Source organism: Passer montanus, unplaced genomic scaffold (genome assembly GCF_014805655.1).
Source record: "Passer montanus isolate IOZ18808 unplaced genomic scaffold, ASM1480565v1 scaffold74, whole genome shotgun sequence".
NCBI lineage: Eukaryota > Metazoa > Chordata > Aves > Passeriformes > Passeridae > Passer > Passer montanus.
This window is the reverse complement of record NW_024372592.1, coordinates 21,904-43,161: the sequence shown is the minus strand read 5'-3', so window position 1 is coordinate 43,161 and position 21,258 is coordinate 21,904. Positions and strand designations below refer to the sequence as shown.

Genomic DNA, 21,258 nt, shown 5'->3' with positions numbered 1-21,258 from the left:
CAGCACTTTCCTTCTACATCTTCCTTAATTCTCAAGATGCCTTTTTTTTCTTCCTCCACCACTGCCCAGATACCCACTGAGTTTTCACAGCACCTCCTGTCCTTTATTGTCACACCTAATTCTGTTGCTAACATCTTATGCTGATAATCAAAATTATAATGCTAGTTATGTTTTTTTTCTCATAAACACCAATTTTTATCTGTGCCTGGGTGCCTTTTCCTCCTTGCTGGGTCTCTCTGCTCTCACTCTCCCCTTCTCTACCTTGCTGTTTGGGTCTGTTCCTTGCACAATCTGCACTGGCTTGGGTTTGTGGTTTTTTTGGTGGTGGGTTTTTTCTTTTTTTTCTTTTTTTTCTTTTTTGTAGAATCATTCAGCAAACTGACCTACTTCCAAAGCTGATCTGGCTAATTCCTCTCACAAACCATAACCATTTTTTCTGACCTTTAAGAGATGTAAATGCTGAGTTACAGGTCTTTCTCATGCAATCTGTGTTTGTAGCAATGAGCCACCTGAAGTCACCATTCATTCCAGTACAATTGACTGTACTTTCCATTTATTCCTGGATAAAAACTCACCTTTTCTGATACAACCTTAGTGGCTGTTACTCACCTGTGCTGAGGTTTGCTACCTGAAAACAAATGGCTTAATGAAAGATTGAGCTGGAGGACTGCAGAAAACATTCCTCATCTGTGTCCATCATTAAAATAGCCGTGGAACTAAAAAGTTAGACCAAGCAAGAAATTGAAGCAGATGTTGACAAGTAAATCCCTTCACCTCAAAAGAACAGACCCCGTGTTTAATAAGGAAAGGATAAAAAGTTTGGGATTTCGTTCCAGGCAACATAATAAATATGTTTACCAGTCCCAATGACTGCAGGGTTCATGCAGTTACATATCTCATGGCATCTTGGAAAAAGGTGAAGGATTGGGTTCTAAGACTTTCAGACAGAATTTTCAGGAGTGAAACTCTCTAAGTCCTTCATATGGCTTTGGCATGAGCTTTTCCTGTTACACTGTTAAATATGGAAGATGATTTGATACTGAAGCAAAGTTAGTAAATACTGTGGAGTGTGAAGCAGCCCCGGGGTGAGCAGAGCATTTTACCCACAGCAGTTGCTTCAGAAATCTTACTTGTTCTCCATGCCCTGTTGCATTTGGATTTGAGAAGTAATCTCCTGGCAAAGCCTCGCAGCTGGCAAACCCTGCAGGAAGATTTGTCACCTGCATCACAAAGCTGCACAAAATCTCTCATGGAAAGAGCAAAGGGAAATTTATCAGGAGAAAGGTGGCAGACTGATGGGTACAGCCACAGCAGCAGTTAAAAATGTATCACATCTATTCCTTAGCTTGCCTGTTAAGATTTAATTCATTGAGGATTTATAAAGGAGAAATAAATGCTGAGCATGTAATAATCATGATAGAATACCACAGATAGTTTAAATCAGTTTTCTTCTATAGTTTATCCCAACTAATTCTCTATTTATTAACAGAAAATCGTTTCTGTGGAAATGACTGAAGAAAAGCTACATAAAGTGTGATACTTCCTTGGTAATTTCCATTTTTGCAAAAATTTCACTGAAGTATGTCACACCCAGACAATTTAGGAGCAAGGGAAACCTTTCCAAACCTGGGAGCCTCACTGTCATGGCTTTTTTTTTTTTTAATCAAGCTGTCCATCCTTCAGAAGCTCAGCTGTGATTCAGAGAAACTGCACACATGCTTCCATCCAACCCAAATGCAGTATGGCTTTATCACCACTAACAGAAGACCTCTGAAACCCAAAAGGATAAGCCATGGAACCTTTTCTTTGCTGGTAGAGCCCACAGAGGTTGCCTGAGATCCATTGTCACACACCACACATCTATTCCACAGCCCTGGTTCCCTCTCTAATACCTCTTCAGCCACAGATTTGGGGCTGAGTGCCTGAACAAACCTACTGAAGTCTTCCTGCTTCTACTGACCTCAGCTGTAGTGAAATGTGAAAGAGCTCTGGAGCCAGGAGCTCTGATGTGTCAAACCACTTCCTATACACGATGGCACGCTCTGCCACAGCGAGCATCGAGTTTGGTTTCCTGGATAACAGACTAATACCTGAACAGAAAGCAGCCTTTGTTCTTTCCCGTGGAGCCAGCAAAACAATGATTTGCTGACCAAAGCCCTCGCTGCACACGTGGGGGATGCTCCCAGACAGCTTCATCAGGCAGTAATCAGCTCCTTGGCTTAGCTGGCAACAGCTCATCACTTCTGAGAAACTTCACCATCCTCAGAGGTGTGGAGAAAAGATGGGGACAAGTCCCATGGAGATCAAGTGGCTTTTGATGTGGCTCTTGCTTGGATTTGTCAAGGGGAACGGGCCAGGTAAAAGACTCTTTTTGCCTTTTGGGGAGGGAAAAAAAGATTTGGGTTTTTTGGTGGCTGAAGAGGGTGTTCACAACATCCTTTCAGCAAAGGAAAGATGCTAAGGAGCTTAAGGAATTTATTATTCTAAGGAAATGAGAGAAATGGGTTCTGTGCCCACAAGCTGTCAACTGCAGAAAATCCAGAGCTTTTTTGTGTGACTAATGTATGTATCCTCCAACCCATCACTGGAACAGTGGGCAGATCAAAGCAGCCTGAGGCAGCCCTTTGATTTTCCTTTTTCCATTTTGCTTGTAAGTTTAGGAAACAAAAATAGACACTGAAATGCCAGCATCCCTGTAGGTAAAATTGATGGCAATGCTATTAGTTAAAAGGTACCATCCAAATTTGCTATGGGTACTATAGATATGAAATATTTTTTCAGCCATGCCTCTCAATCAGCAGTGCCTGTAAACTGTGAATGGAGACAGCTAATCCAATTCAGCATGATTTTACACATTTATAAATGGTGACACTGCTTAGATTTGGCTTATTTATTGTGACAAGTGTGTGCATTGAGAAATGGTCTGGTGATGCATTACTGTATTTAAATTTAAACTGCTTTGTTCAAAGGCAGGGGAAAAAAAACAACAAAAAAACAACAAAAACCCTTCCATTCTCAGTGCTCCATAAATGTGATATTTCTTTCTGTGTCTGATGATGATGTCCAGGCTGAGAGGTATGAACAGACACAGCCTAAGGCAGGCTCTCAGATATGCTGGTGCTGTAATTGCTGATGGATCATCCTTAGCAGGGCTGGGAATTTTCCTCAGGGCTGGCCATCTCAAGGGAGGCGTGTGTTGCTAATGACTGAACTGATGAATGCAGGAAGGACCTTCACAAACGTTGAAGCTCCAGGTGATTTTATTCTCATTATTTTGCCAGTAAATGCCGCACCTTCTCCTTTCACTGCCAGGCGAGGAAGCAGAGCCCATGGGAAGTGTTTGGTGCTGCGTGCAGGAGCAGCACCACGAGCTGCTCAGCCAGAGATGTGTCAGTGGGATCAGTTCTGGGATGAGTCAGGTCCCCCAGATCACACTTTCTGTATTACTCTGCCTGGAACATGTTGTGAAATTTCTTTCTGGCAGTTCTCGTTTATCAGAAACCTTTCTGGTTTTTTGGAAAAAAAATCGAGGGGTGTCAGAGCAGTTGCATTTTATGCTATTTCATGTAATTTTATTCACTGCTGAATGGATTAATGCACAGGATTGCATTCCCCACTGTATCTCTAAGCTCTTCTTTCCTCAGCTTCCTGTACTTATTTTCAATAATGTTTAAACATATTAAACATAATTTTTTTTTTTTTTTTTTTTTTTTGTAATTTCTCCCTGCAAATAATATGCTAAGGTAGAAACACCACCTTTTACCAATTTAGGGATTTTTAATCATGGAGACACTTAAGGCATTGTGGCTGTAAGACCTGTTGGTTTAATTCCTTAGGGGGATCAACAAGGAGACCTGGGAATAGACATAAGCAAAGCAAAGGGAAAGGAACTGGGTCAAACTGGTCAAAAACCAACCAGGCCTCAGCACATACAGTGCTTTTTTTATTATTTTGCCTTAGTATTTTCAGCTCGTCCCAGCACTGCAAGTTCAGTTTTGTAAATACATCCATTCCTAGATGGTGTTTGTCAAAATGCACTATCAGGAATAAATATAATTAGAGGGAGAAGGAAACAAAAAACATTTGTTTTACAGAACAACTTCACTGAGAGGTCTCAAAGTGTTTTGAGAGGGAAAAGTCCTGGGGGACTGGGGAAGTTAAGGCATGGGATGATTATTCATTTAATAAAAATTAAACTACACTTTAGTGCTGAAAAGAAGAGAAATGCTGGTTTTCCTGTGAAGAGCATCACATTTATCTCCTTCATTCTGCACAGCATCAGTGCCTAGAAGATGCAGGCATGGTTGAAGCCTGAAGTGAGGGTCAAACACAAGGTAAAAGCTGGTCTGTGCTCCTACAACCTTTCCATCTTGCTGTTCATCATACAGGAATACACTGAACAGATTTGTAACTTAAACCTGGAAAGGATTGAAACTCACAAAAGAAAGAAATTCATTCAAGTGAATTTCATTCACACAAGATGGGTACCAGATCTCAGTCATGTAAATGAGAGGAACTTCTTTCCCATTATACTTGCATATTAGTGCTGGCTCCTATGGATTTGAAATGCAATGCAGAATACATTAAAGTTGTCAAACACAGACAAGTGATTGTTGTAAGGTCAACTAGAGAGCAAATACCTTTAAAAGCCTTTCAGCTACAGTGCCCTTCAGCAACAAAGGGCTCAATATACAGCTACAATTAAAAAAGAAGTTAAAAAAATGTTTTTAAAGTGTGACCCTTCTGAGGAAAAGCAGATATTATAGACAGATAGAGATCCTGCAGTACTTGCTTCTTCAGCTGGAGGAATTATGTCCTTTTTCCCTTTATTGCAGAAAAAAATCCACTCTTTATCTACTTCTGGAAAGACACTGCTGCTGACTTTGCTCACTGTTGCCTTCAGATTGTTGTTATTTTGGTCTCCCTACCTCCTCAATGTTCAGCTTTGTCTGCCCTGTTCTCCCTGTTGCATTAATGCTATCTTCAGAGCCCAGCTTCTGGATATTTTCTACCCACGGATTCCATTCCCTGACCTTGGTCCTGAATTTTGGAAAAACGTGGCTCACTGAGTCTTTGCTCCATCTCCTCCAATGCTTCCCAAAACCTCACATTTCCAAAGTCCTTCCATGAGTTTCCTCACTTGACTCCCTGCTCCTCAGCCCTGCCTGAGCAGCACTCAGTCATCTGCTGCTTGTTCTTGATGTTCTTGATTTGTAAAGTGTGAGCCTTCACATAAAGAATATATAACCTTCTCTATGTGGAAAAATACTTCATGCATGACATCAGAAAGATCATTGCCATGTGCAGAAAATTTCCATTTCACTTTTGAGATCTCCAGGGCAAAGCTCCATAACCATGCAAAGTCCCTAAGTCAGGTGAGATGAATCCTTAGGGCATATTTGAAATCAGAATTTCCCCACTAGACCTTTTTTTTTTTCCACTTTCCCAAGACTTGGACACACACATGTGTCAGACCATTCAATTATTTTCAGAGATGCTATTCTCTACTGCCTTTCAGCCCTACAAAAAGCAAGACTGAGAAAATTCCAGACAAAGGAAAGAATCTGTATCTCTGCTGTTGTTTAAAAAGAAAATTTTTGTTTCTTTTTAGATGAAAATATCAAAGACACGTGTTACTGAGATTGTCTATTTAAGCAGAAGTGTCACACACCAAAACAAGGCTTTCATGTATGATATTCTCAAAACTTGGCTCTGTGTTTTGCTACAAAACCATGTTCTGTGATTCCATTTAGAGAGTCTGAGCTCTGTGGCTTTACCACGGAACCACGGATGTTATAAACACCCAGAAACAAAAACAAGTGTTCCCCATGCTTTACTTACTGCACTTTCTATACAGCACACAGTGCCCAGGCTAGTTTTCCTCCCTCTTCCTCCTTTGTTAGTGTTCCTAGTTTTCCTCCCGCTTCCTCTTTTGCTAATGTTCCCTCTTCCAATTCCACATTTTGAGTTCAAGTCCCCAGCCCAGCCTCTCTGCTAGGGCAGGTGTGAGATCCATCAGTGCATCAGGTAAACCACTCTGATTATCAATGTGAGCATGTAAGAATGTTCTTCCACCGCTGCAGCTGATAAAAAGGAAGGAGCGCCTTAAAGCTTTGCTTTGGAGGAGGTAAATTAGGTGTCTGCTGTGCTCTAGAGAGGTTTGCCCAGCTCCACTTCTCACAGAAGGAGCTAAGAAGGCACATTCCTGAGGCCAAATTCTGCTTAGCATGACAAAGCTTAGTCCACTGTGCAACCTGCTCTAGCCTTGCTGTAGATGGAATTTTTTTGCATTAGATTCCACTACCTAGGTCAATGGCTAACAGCTGGTAAGCAGGATTAAGCCAAGAGGTAAGAGAAAAGTTCATTTCTCCCAAACACAGTTTTTTGTGGTCCTAGAGCTCCTGACAGTTCATATTCCACTTTATTTTACACTGTTTTTTAAACAGAGACATCTGGCACAGCAAACTCAGCAGGGACTGAACTGCCAGATCATTTGAACAGAACATTCTTGTTCTTCACTGCTGGGAATATTCAAACCCACCTCCATCCCCTCAAGGCTGGTCTTGCCTCCATTGCTGTTTGTATTAAAACTTGCACCTGGTCATTTTATCTGCACTGTATTTCTGTCACTTACACTGAAGACTCACTATTACTCAAATTATTTTTAAGATAATCTCTCTGTAATCTAAGGAACAGTTAATTATAATCTCACAGGCAAATTACAATAAAGTTGGGGTCTGTTCCCCAACCCCACCTTTGGGATCTGTTCCCATCTTACAAATTCACATAAGCAATAAATGACATTAATGGGGGAAAGACTCCTGCAGACCTGAGGCTTGCTTGTTAAAGGATCCTTTGGGAATAGGTTTTGAAATTAGGAAAAATTCATTACCATTTCAGTGCTGTTGTCGGTATCAATTCCTTCTCTTTGCCTGTATCAGTTTCATCTTCATGAGACTGCACCATTTAGAGAGCCCACTTTCTCACAGCACATAAATCTCCAGGGCTGATTTAGCTTTTCAGGCACAGCTGGGAGAGTATCTTCATTTTCACCTGGTTTGATTTGTTGCTGTCTCTGGGGAGAGGTGCCCTTCATCTCTGAACTGGGCAGGTGTGTGCAGTGCCTGGTTTCTTCCACTGCTTCTGCCCAAAACTTCAGAGCATCCAGTCTCCTACCAATCCCATCCTACTGCCTTTGTAGTAAGGGGAAAATTGTCCTATTTTTGCACCTTGCTGCTTTAACTTGAGATCAGAATAATGTCAGTGCTGGTGACACACAGCCACGTGACAGAGGAAGTTCTGAGTTTAGGTTAGTGTGGCGTGACTCACTGTCTGTATTTTACCTAACACTAAAAATACCTGTTACAAATTTTCCGCACTCGCTTCTTGTGGACTGAAGGTGCTGTTTTAGACCCTCATCTATCGCTGCTCTGCCAGCTCAGATGTGGAAGAGAAACAGAAGGGAGGGTTTCATGAAGCCTGGTACTGCCAGCATACCCACCAAGAGCAGTTTTGTGGTAGTTTTGTGGTTGGGTGAGTAACATAGGTGAATGGGAAATGTGACGGAAGAAATCTGAAAGAACTGATGCTGATTTAAATGCTGGGTTTCTTTCCCTCCAGTATCTCCTGTCTGATATCTGACAGCTCCTGTGGAAATCCCAAATGCCCTGAGACATCTCAAATGGCATCAGACACCCCAGATCACACCTATCTGTTGGCTCAGATGACAAGGCTTTCAGGTCTCAAAAAGCTTTTCAAACCTAATTTAGGGAGCACTCCAGCAGAACCAAGAACTACTTTTTAATTTTTATGTTTCATGGCTGCCTATTGTCCCAATACACAAGTCTCCTAATTCCAAGGGTTTGTCTCCATCCACTCCATCATAATAATTGAAACCACCTCCAGAATTTCCACAAATGCTGTAGGTACCAAAAATCCATGACGATGGGGGGAGAAAGAGAAATTCCCATCTGTTTTAGGACAGCTAAATTTTCTCATAATTGTGCAACTGACAGAAAGGCTAAATCCCTGTGAACACAATTATACCAGCCTCTCTGTTTGGCCATTTACTACCTCTAACTGCAGAAAAATGGAGTCCCATGACACTTTTGGGGTATGGGAAGTGAGAATAATTGGTAGGGACTGATGAATTTTGTGAATGAAGGAATGAGAGAACAGTGAACATCAGGATAGCAAGAGGAGGAAATAGTGGCACACAGCACCTTGTCATGGGGACGAAAAATTGGAATATGTGCAGAGGGAAAATGAGGAGGCAACAAAACATCAAGACATCTCAAGGTAATGTGAGGGCAGTATTTCAAACGAGTACTAGCAGGAGTGCAGTCCTGGAGAAGATGAGAAGGGATGCAGAATCCAGGGAAAGCTGGGCTGTGCAAAACTAGGTCACCACAGGCTGTGAGGCAGGTTATGCCTAGATATGCTGGCCTCTTAAAAGATTGATATTTTCATATCACACCAACTCAAACAAGTTGATTGGCTAATTACCAACAGGGTGCAAAACAACAGAAAACCCCAGAAAACAAAGCTAATCTTCCCTAAAAATGTAAAAAGTCAGAAATTTGGTGAGGGAGAAAAAAAATCTACCCTGCCATTCCCTACTCCCTGGATTCTTCCAATCCCTTACCTATTTTCCCACTCACACAGCAAGGATGTTGATTTTTTTAGGAGTAAACCATGTAGTCTCCTTGGGGACAAAGATGGAATGAAGTTCTAGGCACAATTCACTCCAGAGGTCAGTATGGTCCAGAGCTCACCAGGTCTGCATCCTCTCTGCAGTCTTCCCAAAGTATTCCAGGAGGTGCCATGACATGAAACCAAAGAAAGACAATGAGATGCTAGAACAGGTCCAGTGGAGCTGGGGAAAGGTTTGGAGCACAGGTTTGATGAGGAGAGGCTGAGGGATCTGGGGGAGCTCAGCCTGGAGAAAATGAGGCTCGGGGAGGATCTTTTCACTCCCTAAAACTACCTGGCATGGGTTACAGGCCGAGTGCCTACTTTTTCTAGAAAGAGGAGTAAAAACCACATAAAGAGAAGGACTTCTGAAGATATATAAGATATTTTGAGACAATTCAGAGCAACCATGGCAAAGGATATTTTGCAATATCTGTATTCATTCACGGCTCCTCCCAGTGTGAGGACTGGTACAACAATAAACCCAAAAGTTGACAGCTTTGATCAAGCACATTGGTGAGAAGTATGGGAGGACAAGCTAATGTTTTAAAAGCTTATGATGGTTCCAAAGGAAAAGGCTCTTGAAAATGGGAGCAAAATATTTTATGTGACAATGGAGCAGTTAAAAGTTAAAAGGAGGCAGGCACAAGGTCACAACAAAACCCGGGAAATTTCCAAAATTCTTTCTGGATAGGAGAAAAGAATATGGTTGTAAAGGTCAAAGAAGATACTGCAGTTATTTAGATGTGAGAAGACAATAACTTGAGCGATGTGGATGAAATTAAAAGGCTGGATCAAAGGAAGGTTGTGTGTGATCCAGCTGCAATGTGGATGTTCACCGTCTCCCAAGTGCACCATTTCTGCACAATCCCTGGCTGATGTGTGCAAGTTCAGAACAACCCAACATCTGATCATCAATTAAAGAATGTTTGCCCTTTATGATGAGTTGGTTAAATGTTGTGGGTTTTCTTAAGAAGAGACTAATGAGTTGTAGGTTTGAGTGCCTTATGCTGAGATTCAGATCTGCAATCTGCTTCAAAGAGGCTTTTGAAGTCTTGAGGGAAACAAGCTTTTAGCTTTCAGGGAAAGTGAGAGTACATGATCTCAACTTGCTGCTGATCTGATAACTCTTTAATTTTAATCACCCTGACAGTCTGTGGTAAACCATGTGGTTAACTATTTCGGGTGCAGTCGCTTCTCTCAAAGCCACAGTCTGATGTCGTTTACAAGGCAAATCCTTTGATAACAGAAAGATACAAGGGGATTAAAACAACCCTTATGCAGATTAGCTGTTAAACTGCTCACAAACCTTTCATTGTTGCCTTCTTCAAACTTTGTGACTTACTAAACAGCAAGACAATGTAAAGTAAAAAGGGCAGAAATTATCGACGCGAGGAAATGAAAGAAAAAGGCATTGCAGGGCTGGGGCTGGGAGTCACAGGTTGAGTTGCTGTTGGTCTTTCAAGGAGAAAGCACTTTTGGGAGTCAAGGGCAGACACCAGATGATGAACAACTATCAGGGACTTGATGGCCTTTGGCAGTCATTCCTACTGTTTGCTAAGGCTGCATTAATTATGGGTGCAGAAAGTGTGAGGCTATGAGGATTAAGAAATCTCACTCCTGATAGCTGTTACTGTTGTGCATAAGCACAAGGGCCACAGATCATGCACCCAAGGATCCAGAGGCCTGGTGCAACCAGACTATTTGAGCCTTGAATTTCTCAGCCTTTAGGCCTTAACTAATAATTAAGTAGTGCCTTTACCAACCTCCGGGTCCCCAGCTCAGCTTGAGCAGGCTTTTCAAGTGCACTGAAATGATCTAACTTAACTCATTCCAACTGATTAAGAAGTATATTTAGATATGATTTGGTGATGACACAACACTTCACGTCTTTGTTTTGGGACAAGTTATATTTAGGTTTGCAAACTTATTTCACAGTAAACTGCTCTTTAGTGTCCTCAGACAGAACTGAGAGTCTGTGCCTGTTCCCAGTGTTTGCTTATATATGATTGCAACTTTTAATTGCTTACTTTTGCCTATTGTGCCTCACTCCATAGACTGAGGGCAGCACACTCTGGTGGTGGTAGCTGCTTTCCAAAACAATTACATACAGCTTCATTAAGAAAATGCTGACAATAATGATTCTTCATTAAGAAAATATTTCATGTTGTCCATCTGCTGGACATGTCTGGTATTGAGAACAGGGAAGTCCTTGATCCATAAAGTAAAATGCCAGGCTGTGCTGATTCTCAGGCTTTCTATTTGCAGGAGCATGCCCACCTCTTCCACCGAGTGAATTTGCTGATGTTACTGCCGACAGGTATCCAGTACAGACCAGACTGTACTATGTGTGTGACCCTGGCTATGACAGAGAAGCTGGTGTATACCTAGGAATTCAGTGTAAGAGTGGACAGCAGGGTGCTGTTTGGGAATTCCAACAATTTAAATGCATTGGTGAGTGAGTGTTGTTTTTTTTCTATATATAGAGGTGTTTCTCCTCCATGTGTAACTTGGTATAAAACAAATCTGGGCATTAACAAAAGATCTTTTGTGTTTATTTTTCTAAGTTAGAACTTGAAACAGTTTTATCCAACCTCTAGAAGCTTGGGTGCTCTGGCACTTTGTTCTGATATTCGTCCTGCAGTAACTCAACAAATGTAACTTCTCCACAGAAATGAAAAATTCATCACCAATGGCTTCCAAGACAGAGTTAGAACTTACACTGAAGCCAGAAATAGAACCAACGAGCCCTGCACCCCAGAAGCAAGAAGACCTTTCAGAGTCCAAACAAAAAGGTAGATAAGAGCTCATTCAATACTTCTCCTGCTGATTTCCATGGAAGTAGTGTAAAAATGGTGAATAATATTTAATTATTTTGCAGACAGAGGGAAAGAAATTATTTCTGTAATATCTTGGCTGAATAAGGTGGTACAATATAAGCAAATGAGCATTTTATATCCTAACCAAGAATTATAAAGGCTTGAAATACCTTGCTTGTCTTTATTTCCTAAGAACACAAAATTTTCAAGAACAGAAGCAGTATGCAAACTCTGTCTGCTTTAACCATGTGCTGCCTTGTGCTCCCACAGATTTCTGTGGTCCTCCCAAGACTGTTCCACATGCCTCCATAAAGCTGCCCCAAACGCATTACGTGGGACAAGTCTTAAATTTCAAATGCCAGGCGGGTTATGATAAGAGACCCCCCACCTCTGGCAGCAGGACGTGCAAGGAGGTGGATGGCAGAACCTTCTGGACCCCCCTTGATATGAGGTGCACCAATGACACCAACCAGTGGCCACCACAGACCATTGGGCCAGGTAAGATGGTTGTGGTTACACCACAGCAATGCCCTGACCTGCTCATGTGGGGTTCAGACACCCCGGCTGTCATGGGGAGAGTGGGGGCTTCAAAAAAGTTTACTAAAGAAGCCCTGCCACTGAGGGGAAGAAAGAACTCCCTTGTGTGTTTAAACACCTTGATAGAAAGGGGTTGAAATGAAGGCAGATCCTTCCTTAGCCTCAGATTTTGTCAACAGTTTAAATTTAAGGAATCACCCTGTCCTGCAAGTTCTGTTGATGGCAAATCAGATGTATTCATATAAAAGGGAGTTGTTTATTAAGACATATGAACAGGAGGTAACAGACAAAAGACTTTCATCAGGATTACTTGCTACACAGTATAAAATTAAAATAACTACCAGCAGATTATAGCACAATATAAAACTGTATCAAGATACCTATATTAAAGCCAACAAAAGAAATAGTATTGATTAGGAGTCAAATGTAACTTACCACTGAAATAATTATAATGTACACAGACAGATTCCTTTACTTAATCCCTTGGGAAGTATCTGTGAAATAGGTGTCCCTACTCATGGCAGAAACTCCACACATTTCCAGGAAAATGTACAGATTTCTGCTTTGTGAAAGTTTTCTGTGGCTTTTATATCTGTAAAATGAATGGAGTGAGAAATCTTGTGAAAGTTTGCTGTGGCTTTTATATCTGTAAAATGAATGGCTGTCAGTGAGAAATTCAGCCTATTTTGTCATTCCAGCCCTTGTGACCATACCAGACCACTGCATACCCTGTTTCAGCATCAGCCCAGCACTTTCTCCCCTATTTCATAGATCTGTTCCCCTGTGTTGCCTGGTTCAGAGTGTTCCTGGTACAGAATGAATCCACTGAAATTTCACTTGGTGCTATCAGGATAAAAGAATTTCTTGCTCTGATAGATACAGCCCATCAACAAACCAGTCCTAGAAAATAATACAGCCGATTGGAATTTCATTTATTTAAAAATTACAAATATTTTAGAATTTTTAAATTTGGATTGTGAGAAACATGGGACTGGATAACAAAAGAAGCCCCCTTGGCCTTTAATTTAACTAAACAGTAATTCCAGTTTCCTGCAAAATGCTCTCAAACCTCAGCAAGGTCAGGTCCTTGCAAATAGAGTACCAAATGTTTATTCCCCTAAAGTGTTGCCTTTGTATTTGTTATGATCTGATGTCTGTAATGAGGCTAGAACTTTCTCAGTTCTCCTTCAGCATTCAGCACAAAAAAAAAAATTTCAACCACTATTACAGGGCATCTTGTTAAAAATTTTGCCCCATATCAGACCAAGTTCAGAGCTTCCTTTTCAGGATAAGAGAGAAATTAATTTCTTGCACCAGGGAAAGTTTAGTTTACATTTCTGGACAAAAACAGATCCTGGTTGAAACCATGTTTCCAAGTACTAGCGTGACACCTTGAAAGTCATCCTTCCACTCTTATATGAGGTAAAGATCTTAGATGGATCCCATTCCAGTTCACTTCATGCCCACCATTAACAGGTATCAGGTTAACAGGTATGTTGGTATCCAGGCTGGAAAGATCTTTTGATGGCCAAGAAACAAACATGGCAATTTTAAAGCTGTCAGACTCCACCCTTGGAGCTGCTTTGGTGCTGGAATGAGCTGGGCTTGGTGCTTTGGTGCTAGAATGAGCTGGCTCTTTGCCCAACTCTGTCCTCATCACTGTCCTGGTGCTCTTCATCAGAAGAGCAAATTGATATAAAAATCAAGATTTTTCTCTCTCTTCATAGGTTTGAGTCTTCTGTCCTCTTTCCCTTCCTCATCAGGGACACTGTCAGTGACAGGTATGTCATTTTATTAAAGACTTCACCACCCAGAGCACTTAGTTGGTCTTTCAGTTTGTTGTTCCATTCCAAAGAGATCCATCTCTGATAGAAGAGCTGCTAAATATGCTTCAAGACAAATCTATACCCATGTATTTTGTGAGAAGTTAGTAAAGACAGTATAACCAGATTGTTTAAGCACTTAAGCTTTTACAAAGAAATTTTCAAATATTTGTAAGGAATGTAAAAGAAAACAGATCAACCAAAAATCTGTTTTTTTAAATGGAACCATTTTCAGATTCTTCTCTGAGACCTTCTGTGAATTCAGTGAATCACTTCAACTGGAAAAAAGCAGAAATAAAAAAGTAAATATTTAAATGCTGAGGTTTTTTTTACATTTTCAAAGGAATAAAAAAGAGGGCAAATAGAACATTTCTTCATGGCTAAACCAATGCATTTAGATCAGTCTGAAGAGATTTTCTTCTCCCACTTCCCTATCTTCCACTCAGCCATTAGCTGATGAAATAGAAATTGTGTCTTACTGTGCATAAGCTCAAGACTTTGCACAAGGGCTCTTGATTCCAGCTGGAGTCTGTCAAAAACTGTAGTGCACATTATGGTGAGAAGAAATAATGGAGTGAGATGAAGGAAGGGAAGGAGGAGTTTTGCAAACTGCTCCAGAGACCACAACATCAGCAGTCCCTGGTTATTTGACTGTGGTCAATCACTAGTAGCCCAAGTCTCCTCTGCTTGAGTCCTGGGAGCAATGGGAAAACATGGAAAAATTCCTGCCTCTGGGCAGAGGGGCAAGATGAGACCCCATCCCTAAACCTGCCTGTTTCTCCCAGCTGGAGTAAATACAATAATTAAGGTAACTCCAGGTGCTAACCATATTGGTTTTCACGTTTTACAGCTATCTGGTTTGTTCTGCTTATCATTCCCACTGCCTTTGTGTGACTCACCAAGAAGCCGATAAGGTAAGTGGGGCAGAAGGAGGAAAACATGGAATATAACAAAAAAATCCCTAGAGGTGGAAGAGTTATCAACTCGATCAGCCTTTCCCTGATGCACTGCTTAGATTTCTGGAATCTTTGGTGTTAAATATGAGCCATGATTTTGGGATTGTCTGATTCAGCTGTTAAATACTGGCACAAAAAGAGGAGGAATCAAATAAAAAAAAATCTTAGAACAAGTTGCCCAGAGAGGTTATGGACTCCTCATCCCTGGAAGTGTCCGAGGCCAGGTTGGATGGAGCAGCCTGGGATAGTGGAAGGTGTCCCTGCCCATGGCAGGGGAATGGAATGAGATGGGCTTTAATATCCCTTCCAACCCAAATCATTTTGTGATTCTCTAATTCTAAAAAGCAGTCTTTGTCCCAGCCATTGTGGAACTGAGAATGGCAGTTCAAATAATGGGTGGGAGATTAATTCTGTGGGAAAATTAAGGTTAGCTATGCAAATACATTGTTTCACATAGGTTATGCAATCAGTCTTTTTCTCTCTGGCCAAACTGTGGGAAGTCTGGGGGAGCATCTGCCACCACAACCACGTAATTCTGTTAACTTCTTTCCCCTAATTTCAGAGTTGTGTCATGACAACTTTGTACTTCAGATTTATTTCAGTCTGGCCTCCTCCCTGTTTCTGTTACTACACTGAGATGCACCAAGGCTGTTCCTGCTCATAGGCTCCCCTGCCTAGTTAAGCCAATTGTTCCTATTTAACATTTGGGAACTCTCCTCTTCTCTCTCTTTACTAATCCTCATCCCTGTTTCTCTTCATGTTCCTTACTAATTACTAATGCTTCTTAGCTGAATGGGGATGTTTCTTGAAAAGTGGGAAGGGAGGACCTTGTGAAACCACATTAGAAGTGGAATTTTGTCGATTCATGGCTGGATAAAGTGTAAACAACTTTGTAAAAAGTGCTTTAGTGAAGATAGTCAAACATGGTGCAGATTGCCTGGGCCATTGTAGGATTTCTGAAAGTGTGCTATGTGACAAAGTGTCAAGAATGATCTACATTGTACTGGCTCTGTGGTGGAACAAAGATGAAATAGCCAATGCCAGATGAAAATAGGAACTGACAAATGAAAGAGTAACTGAGATCCTAAATGGTGTCATCTGCAAAAAATACTCCGTTGTTTCTCATAGTAAATATAGAAGAAGCCATAGAAAACCTGCTTCTTCCCACCTGTAAAAAAGTATTTTTCCTGTTGTAGGGAAGACTTCTCAGGGAATTGTGGCATTCAGATGCAAACCTGTGAAATTAATGATTTGCCACCAGAAGAAACCAGATTGCACCAGTGACCCCAAGACTAGCAATGGCAAACGAGGAGGAAGCCTGGACACCCAAATCCAATGTGTGAAGGTGGCAGAAGATGTTACAGCTCAACTCTTATGAGGACAGCATGACTTTCCACCTACAGAGTGTTGGTAGGAGGACTGCACCCCATCACTGACTGCTGGGGAAAGAGCCCTGCCTGAAGCTGCTTCCCAAACCCACTTCTCCTCCTCCTACGACACAGCAGATGTATTTCTAATATAACTGCAGCCCCTCCCAAGCCACCAGGAGTACATATGGACCATTCTCCCAAGCACATTGAATGGTGCCACTGTCATTTCAGCCCACACACCATCCTCCCCACAATCAGAGCAGCTTTGCTGGACACCTGATGTCCCCCTGCCTCTTCCCCACCCAGGTGGGGCAAGTGCAGGCACACTTTTCTCCTCAAATTGTTCCCCTTGGAAATTAAACCCCTTCACCCCCTGCACTGCAGCTGAAAATCCGACTGGATTCCCTTATGGTTTGCTATATACATGCATTCCTCATCACTCCTCTCTTCCCAGTTATTTTGGATTTGTGCCTTCCATGACAGTTCCTCCATCATTCCTCCAGCTCAGACAAGGATGATGCAGATCGTGGTGGCCAATTAATTTGACAGCTCCTTTTGTAGCTGCAGAGAGTGAGAGAGCCCAGCACAAAGGCATCTGAGGACAGGCTCAAGCACACATAATACTTGACATGTTCTTGTATTATTGGGAATTTGCAAGGTCTGGATATTCTTCTGCCTCTTTTTAGCCACGCTCATCTGGGTAAGATGGGTTTCACCTGGATGAATCTCAGGCAGGCAGTGGGGAGGAACAAGTCTCTTTGGAGAGCAGTTCTTCTCACCCTATTGCCTATATATATATAATAATAAATATATAGTATATATGATAATACATCTATTATTATTCTGTAATATATGTATGTGGATATGTATTTATTTATACACACACACAGACATATAGTTATTATTGTATAATACAGGTCAAATGACTCAGGGTCTTGACCAGTTTCTCTGCATTGACTTTAACAATGCCCAGATTGACCAGATTAACTACAGATGCTTACATGGCATATGACAAAAGCCAAATGGGGTGGATCCCTTCCTTATAATTCAGAAGGCATGAGGAGGTTTTGGTCTAGTTTTCTGTTTTGAGATAGAGTGTATGTGTCATTGCTTTACTGGTTAGTATTCCTGTTGAGTTATTCTCACTCTACAGCCTTGATGTTTGTATTTCCCATGGCTTTTTTATTCTTGTTGGGATAGGATTTATTTGTAGTAAGTATCTTATTGTATGAACCCTCAGTAAGTTCATGGATACTGTCAAGTATGCTGGGAATGTTAATCTGCTGGAAGGTAGGAAGGGTCTGCAGAAGGATCTGGACAGGCTGGATTGATGGTGGGAAGCCAATGGAATGAGGTTCAACAGACCAAGTGCTGAGTCCTGCATTTTAGCCACAATAACCCCAGGCAGTGCTACAGGCTGGGCCAAAGTGGCTGGAAAGTGTCCCAGGGGGAAAGGACCTGGGTGACAGCAGCTGAACATGGGTCAGCTGTGCCCAGGTGATCAAGAAGGCATCATGGCTTGTATCAGCAATAGTGTGGCCAGCAGGACCAGGGCAGTGATTGCCCTCCTGTGGTTGGCACTGGGACCTTGAGTCCTGTGTCCAGCTCAGGACCCCTCAGATCAGGGAAGACACTGATTGTATCAGCAATAGTGTGGCCAGCAGGACCAGGGCAGTGATTGCCCTCCTGTGGTTGGCACTGGGGAAGCCCCACCTTGAGTCCTGTGTCCAGTTCAGGACCCCTCAGTTCAGGGAAGACATTGTGGTGGTGGTGAGTCCAGAGAAGGACAATGAAGCTAATGAAGGTCCTGGTGGGCAAGTCCTATGAGGAGTGGCTGAGGGAGTTGGGATTGTTTATCCCAGACAAAAAGAGGCTCAGGAGAGGCTTTATTGCTCTCTGCAACTCTGGTGAGTGTCTGTCACTTCTCCCAGGAAACCAGCCACAGGATGAGAGGGTGGTGGTGAGTCCAGAGAAGGACAATGAAGCTAATGAAGGTCCTGGTGGGCAAGTCCTATGAGGAGTGGCTGAGGGAGTTGGGATTGTTTATCCCAGACAAAAAGAGGCTCAGGAGAGGCTTTATTGCTCTCTGCAACTCTGGTGAGTGTCTGTCACTTCTCCCAGGAAACCAGCCACAGGATGAGAGGACCCAGCCTCAAGCTGCTCCAGGGGAGGTTCAAACTGGACCTCAGGAAGAATTTCTTCTCTGAAAGTGTGGTTAAGCATTGGAATGGGCTGCCCAGGGAAGGTGTGGAATCACCATCCCTGAAAGTGTTCAAGAAATGACTGGACATGACACATGGTGTCACAAGGTGGTCAAAGATTGGACTCAATAATTTTGGAGGTCTTTTCCAACCTAACTGATTCTGTGACATGGCCCTTCTCTCTGAATGAGAAGGAGGGCTTGAAGAGAAAAGTACAGGCAGCAAGGGTAAATAGGAAGCCATTTCCTCCTCCTCCTTCTTCCTCCTTTTCTTCTGAGAAGGTCCACAGGCTTGGATGGCAGTAAAGGAGATAAACCCTGAAGAGGTCAGTGTTGGAAGTGAGGGGAGTAGCCACTCACACAGGCAGTGGGTCTTCAAAGAGAAACTCTCCATTTGACAATGCTGGCTTCTAGATGGGTTAGAAACATAAAAACACAATTTAGTTTTAAAAGAGGGCTTTTAATTTATGTCAGATATGAAAGTACCTGTAAGTTTAATGTGTGCTCTGCAAACAGAGACAGCTGGGGGTGTTCAACCTGGAGAAGAAATTACTCCAGGGAGACCTTGGAGCCACTTCCAGTGCCTCAAGGGACTCCAGGAGAGCTGGAGAGAGACTTTGGACATGGGCATGAAGTGACAGGACAAGGGGGAACGGCTTCCCACTGCCAGAGGGCAGGGTTAGATGGGATATTAGGGATGCATTCTTAACTGTGGGGCTGGTGAGGCCCTGGCACAGGCTGCCCAGAGAAGCTGTGGCTGCCCCATCCCTGGGAATGTCCAAGACCAGGACAGGGCTTGGAGCAACCTGGGATAGTGGAAGGTGTCTCTCCTCATGGCAGGGGATTTGGAACTGGAAGATGTCTCATGTCCCTTCTAACCCAAACCATTCCATAATTCAATGAAGCCCCAGGGAGTGTTTTTCCAGTACATCTGCTTTAAACAAGTTTTCTGCAGCTGTTAAAAGAAAAGGATGTGATGTGTTAACCTGGAGTATCTGCATGTAACCTGGAGTATTTACAAGAGCTGGCTTATACATTCCCAAACTATGTGGACAATGGCTCATGTTCTGCCTTCCTCATCTCTGCTCACTGATAATCCCAATCTGTCTGATACTCTTAAACTGCTGTTTTCTGAAGGCTTCTCATGCTTGAAACTAGAAGACACTTAGCAGACAAACCTTCTCCTCATTTTTTTTATTTTCTTTTTTTTTTCTCTCAAAAATCAAGATAAAGACACTTGGGTTTTAAATCTTTTTACATATCTAAGATCCAGAGTTTACCTAGACACCAAGTGTTTGTGGGTAGCCATAGTAATAAATTCCACCTGCATATAAACCAGCAAGGGAAGGACAGAGATAAATCACTGCTCCTAGCATTTACTCCCTAAAGGATGGAGGCAGTGCAACCTGTTTACTTCCAGCTCAGAATCACTGGTTCAGCCTTCTTGAACTTGCAGGCTTTTCTACCATATTTATATCACACAATTTCATTTGCTTTGGGCTTAGAATATTTAGTGAAGGTAGTGGAGAAAAATGTAACTTCATATGAAAAGAAAAACAAGAGCATGCCAACTTGCACTCCCAAGGTACAGTGCTGCTACTGAATGGTGTTGGCATTTTCTGGACTTCTTCAGCGTGTGATCTACAACCCCTCAAACCCACTGGCACAGCAGAGCCATCCATCCAGCACTTGAGACAGATCAGGCTGATCCTGAGTGTATTTTCTCTCTTAGTTCTCTTTGACATATAAATCTACATTCTTGGAGGGTTCTTTAGATTATGAAGCATTTTGAGGCACTGAGTTCACAATGAATCACAAATTAGCAGTTCCTAAAAAATAATGTCAAATAAAATCAGATTTCTTTTGCTGAAGTAATTGTTGTTCTCAGAGGAAATGTGAATGTAACATTGACTCTCAGAAGGAGCTCGTGTTGAGGCCTTTGAGTGTTCCTTAGAATGGATGTGATGTTTACAAAGGCCTAAAAAATCATCTGGATAATCTTCCTGAGCCACTCTTAAATGTAGTGTCATCCACCTGGGAAGTATATTGGGAAGTATAAAAGACTTTATGTATTTGGGGTTTGTTGTTGGCTGCTGGAGCTCCAATATTTGCACAGTCACTATGTGAAAGCTGAGTTTGTAAATCCCACTGAAGGAGAACCCAGACAATAACCAAAAGCAACAGTAAAAACAAAACAAAACAATAGGGAAAGTCTCCTACTGTGTAATTAGTTTGAATAGGTTTGGTGGTTCTTATGTACATGGAGTGTAACTTCACATGATCCCATCTGGGTACACAAGAAATAAGTAGTTCCTCAGAAATCAAAGGAGGTTAAATTTTATACGACTTTCATAATAGGAAAGTGTGGCCTTTATATCCAGAGGCTAAAATGGTTAAGCAAACATCTAATATGGACTTAATGTCTTAATCTGACTTTGGATGTAAAAACAACGCATGAGAATAAACATTTGGGTTTTGATAAATTTAACTGTCCTCTCTTCTAAAAGCTCCCAGCAAGATAAAGCACTTAGACTAGTGAAAGTAGTCTTTTTTTGTTATCCTTTTTCTAGATTAACATTTAATTTAAGACAGGAAACTCCTAGAAGGACCTCCTGTGAGACTCGGGAATGTCCCCCATGTCTTTGATCATCATTTCCCAGGAAAGAGCCTGTCCCTGCAGGGTGAGATGAGTTGTGCATTTTCCCTGGAGGAGCAGCTGGAGATTGGGCTGGCAGTGCCACAAACAGAACATGTTTCACACAGTACATTTGCTGCCTACATGAGAGAGATCTGGTAGCTCCCATGTGTCCGACTCAGCAGATGGGGATGGCATCTCCTTTGCCCAGGGGATGGCAAAGCACT

The 21,258-nt window shown here is 42.1% G+C and overlaps 1 protein-coding gene across 1 annotated transcript; it reads left to right on the top strand.

The window, feature by feature from the left end:
- The first annotated feature begins 2,041 nt into the window (after nucleotides 1-2,041).
- On the top strand, nucleotides 2,042-16,951 carry LOC120512514 (interleukin-15 receptor subunit alpha-like). Its single transcript, XM_039730900.1, has 7 exons — nucleotides 2,042-2,357; nucleotides 10,960-11,145; nucleotides 11,364-11,486; nucleotides 11,781-12,008; nucleotides 13,775-13,828; nucleotides 14,721-14,784; nucleotides 16,023-16,951. Exons 1-6 carry the CDS (start codon nucleotides 2,282-2,284, stop codon nucleotides 14,762-14,764), a joined length of 711 nt encoding a protein of 236 aa, XP_039586834.1. The 5' UTR covers nucleotides 2,042-2,281; the 3' UTR covers nucleotides 14,765-14,784; nucleotides 16,023-16,951.
- The last annotated feature ends 4,307 nt before the right edge of the window (nucleotides 16,952-21,258 follow it).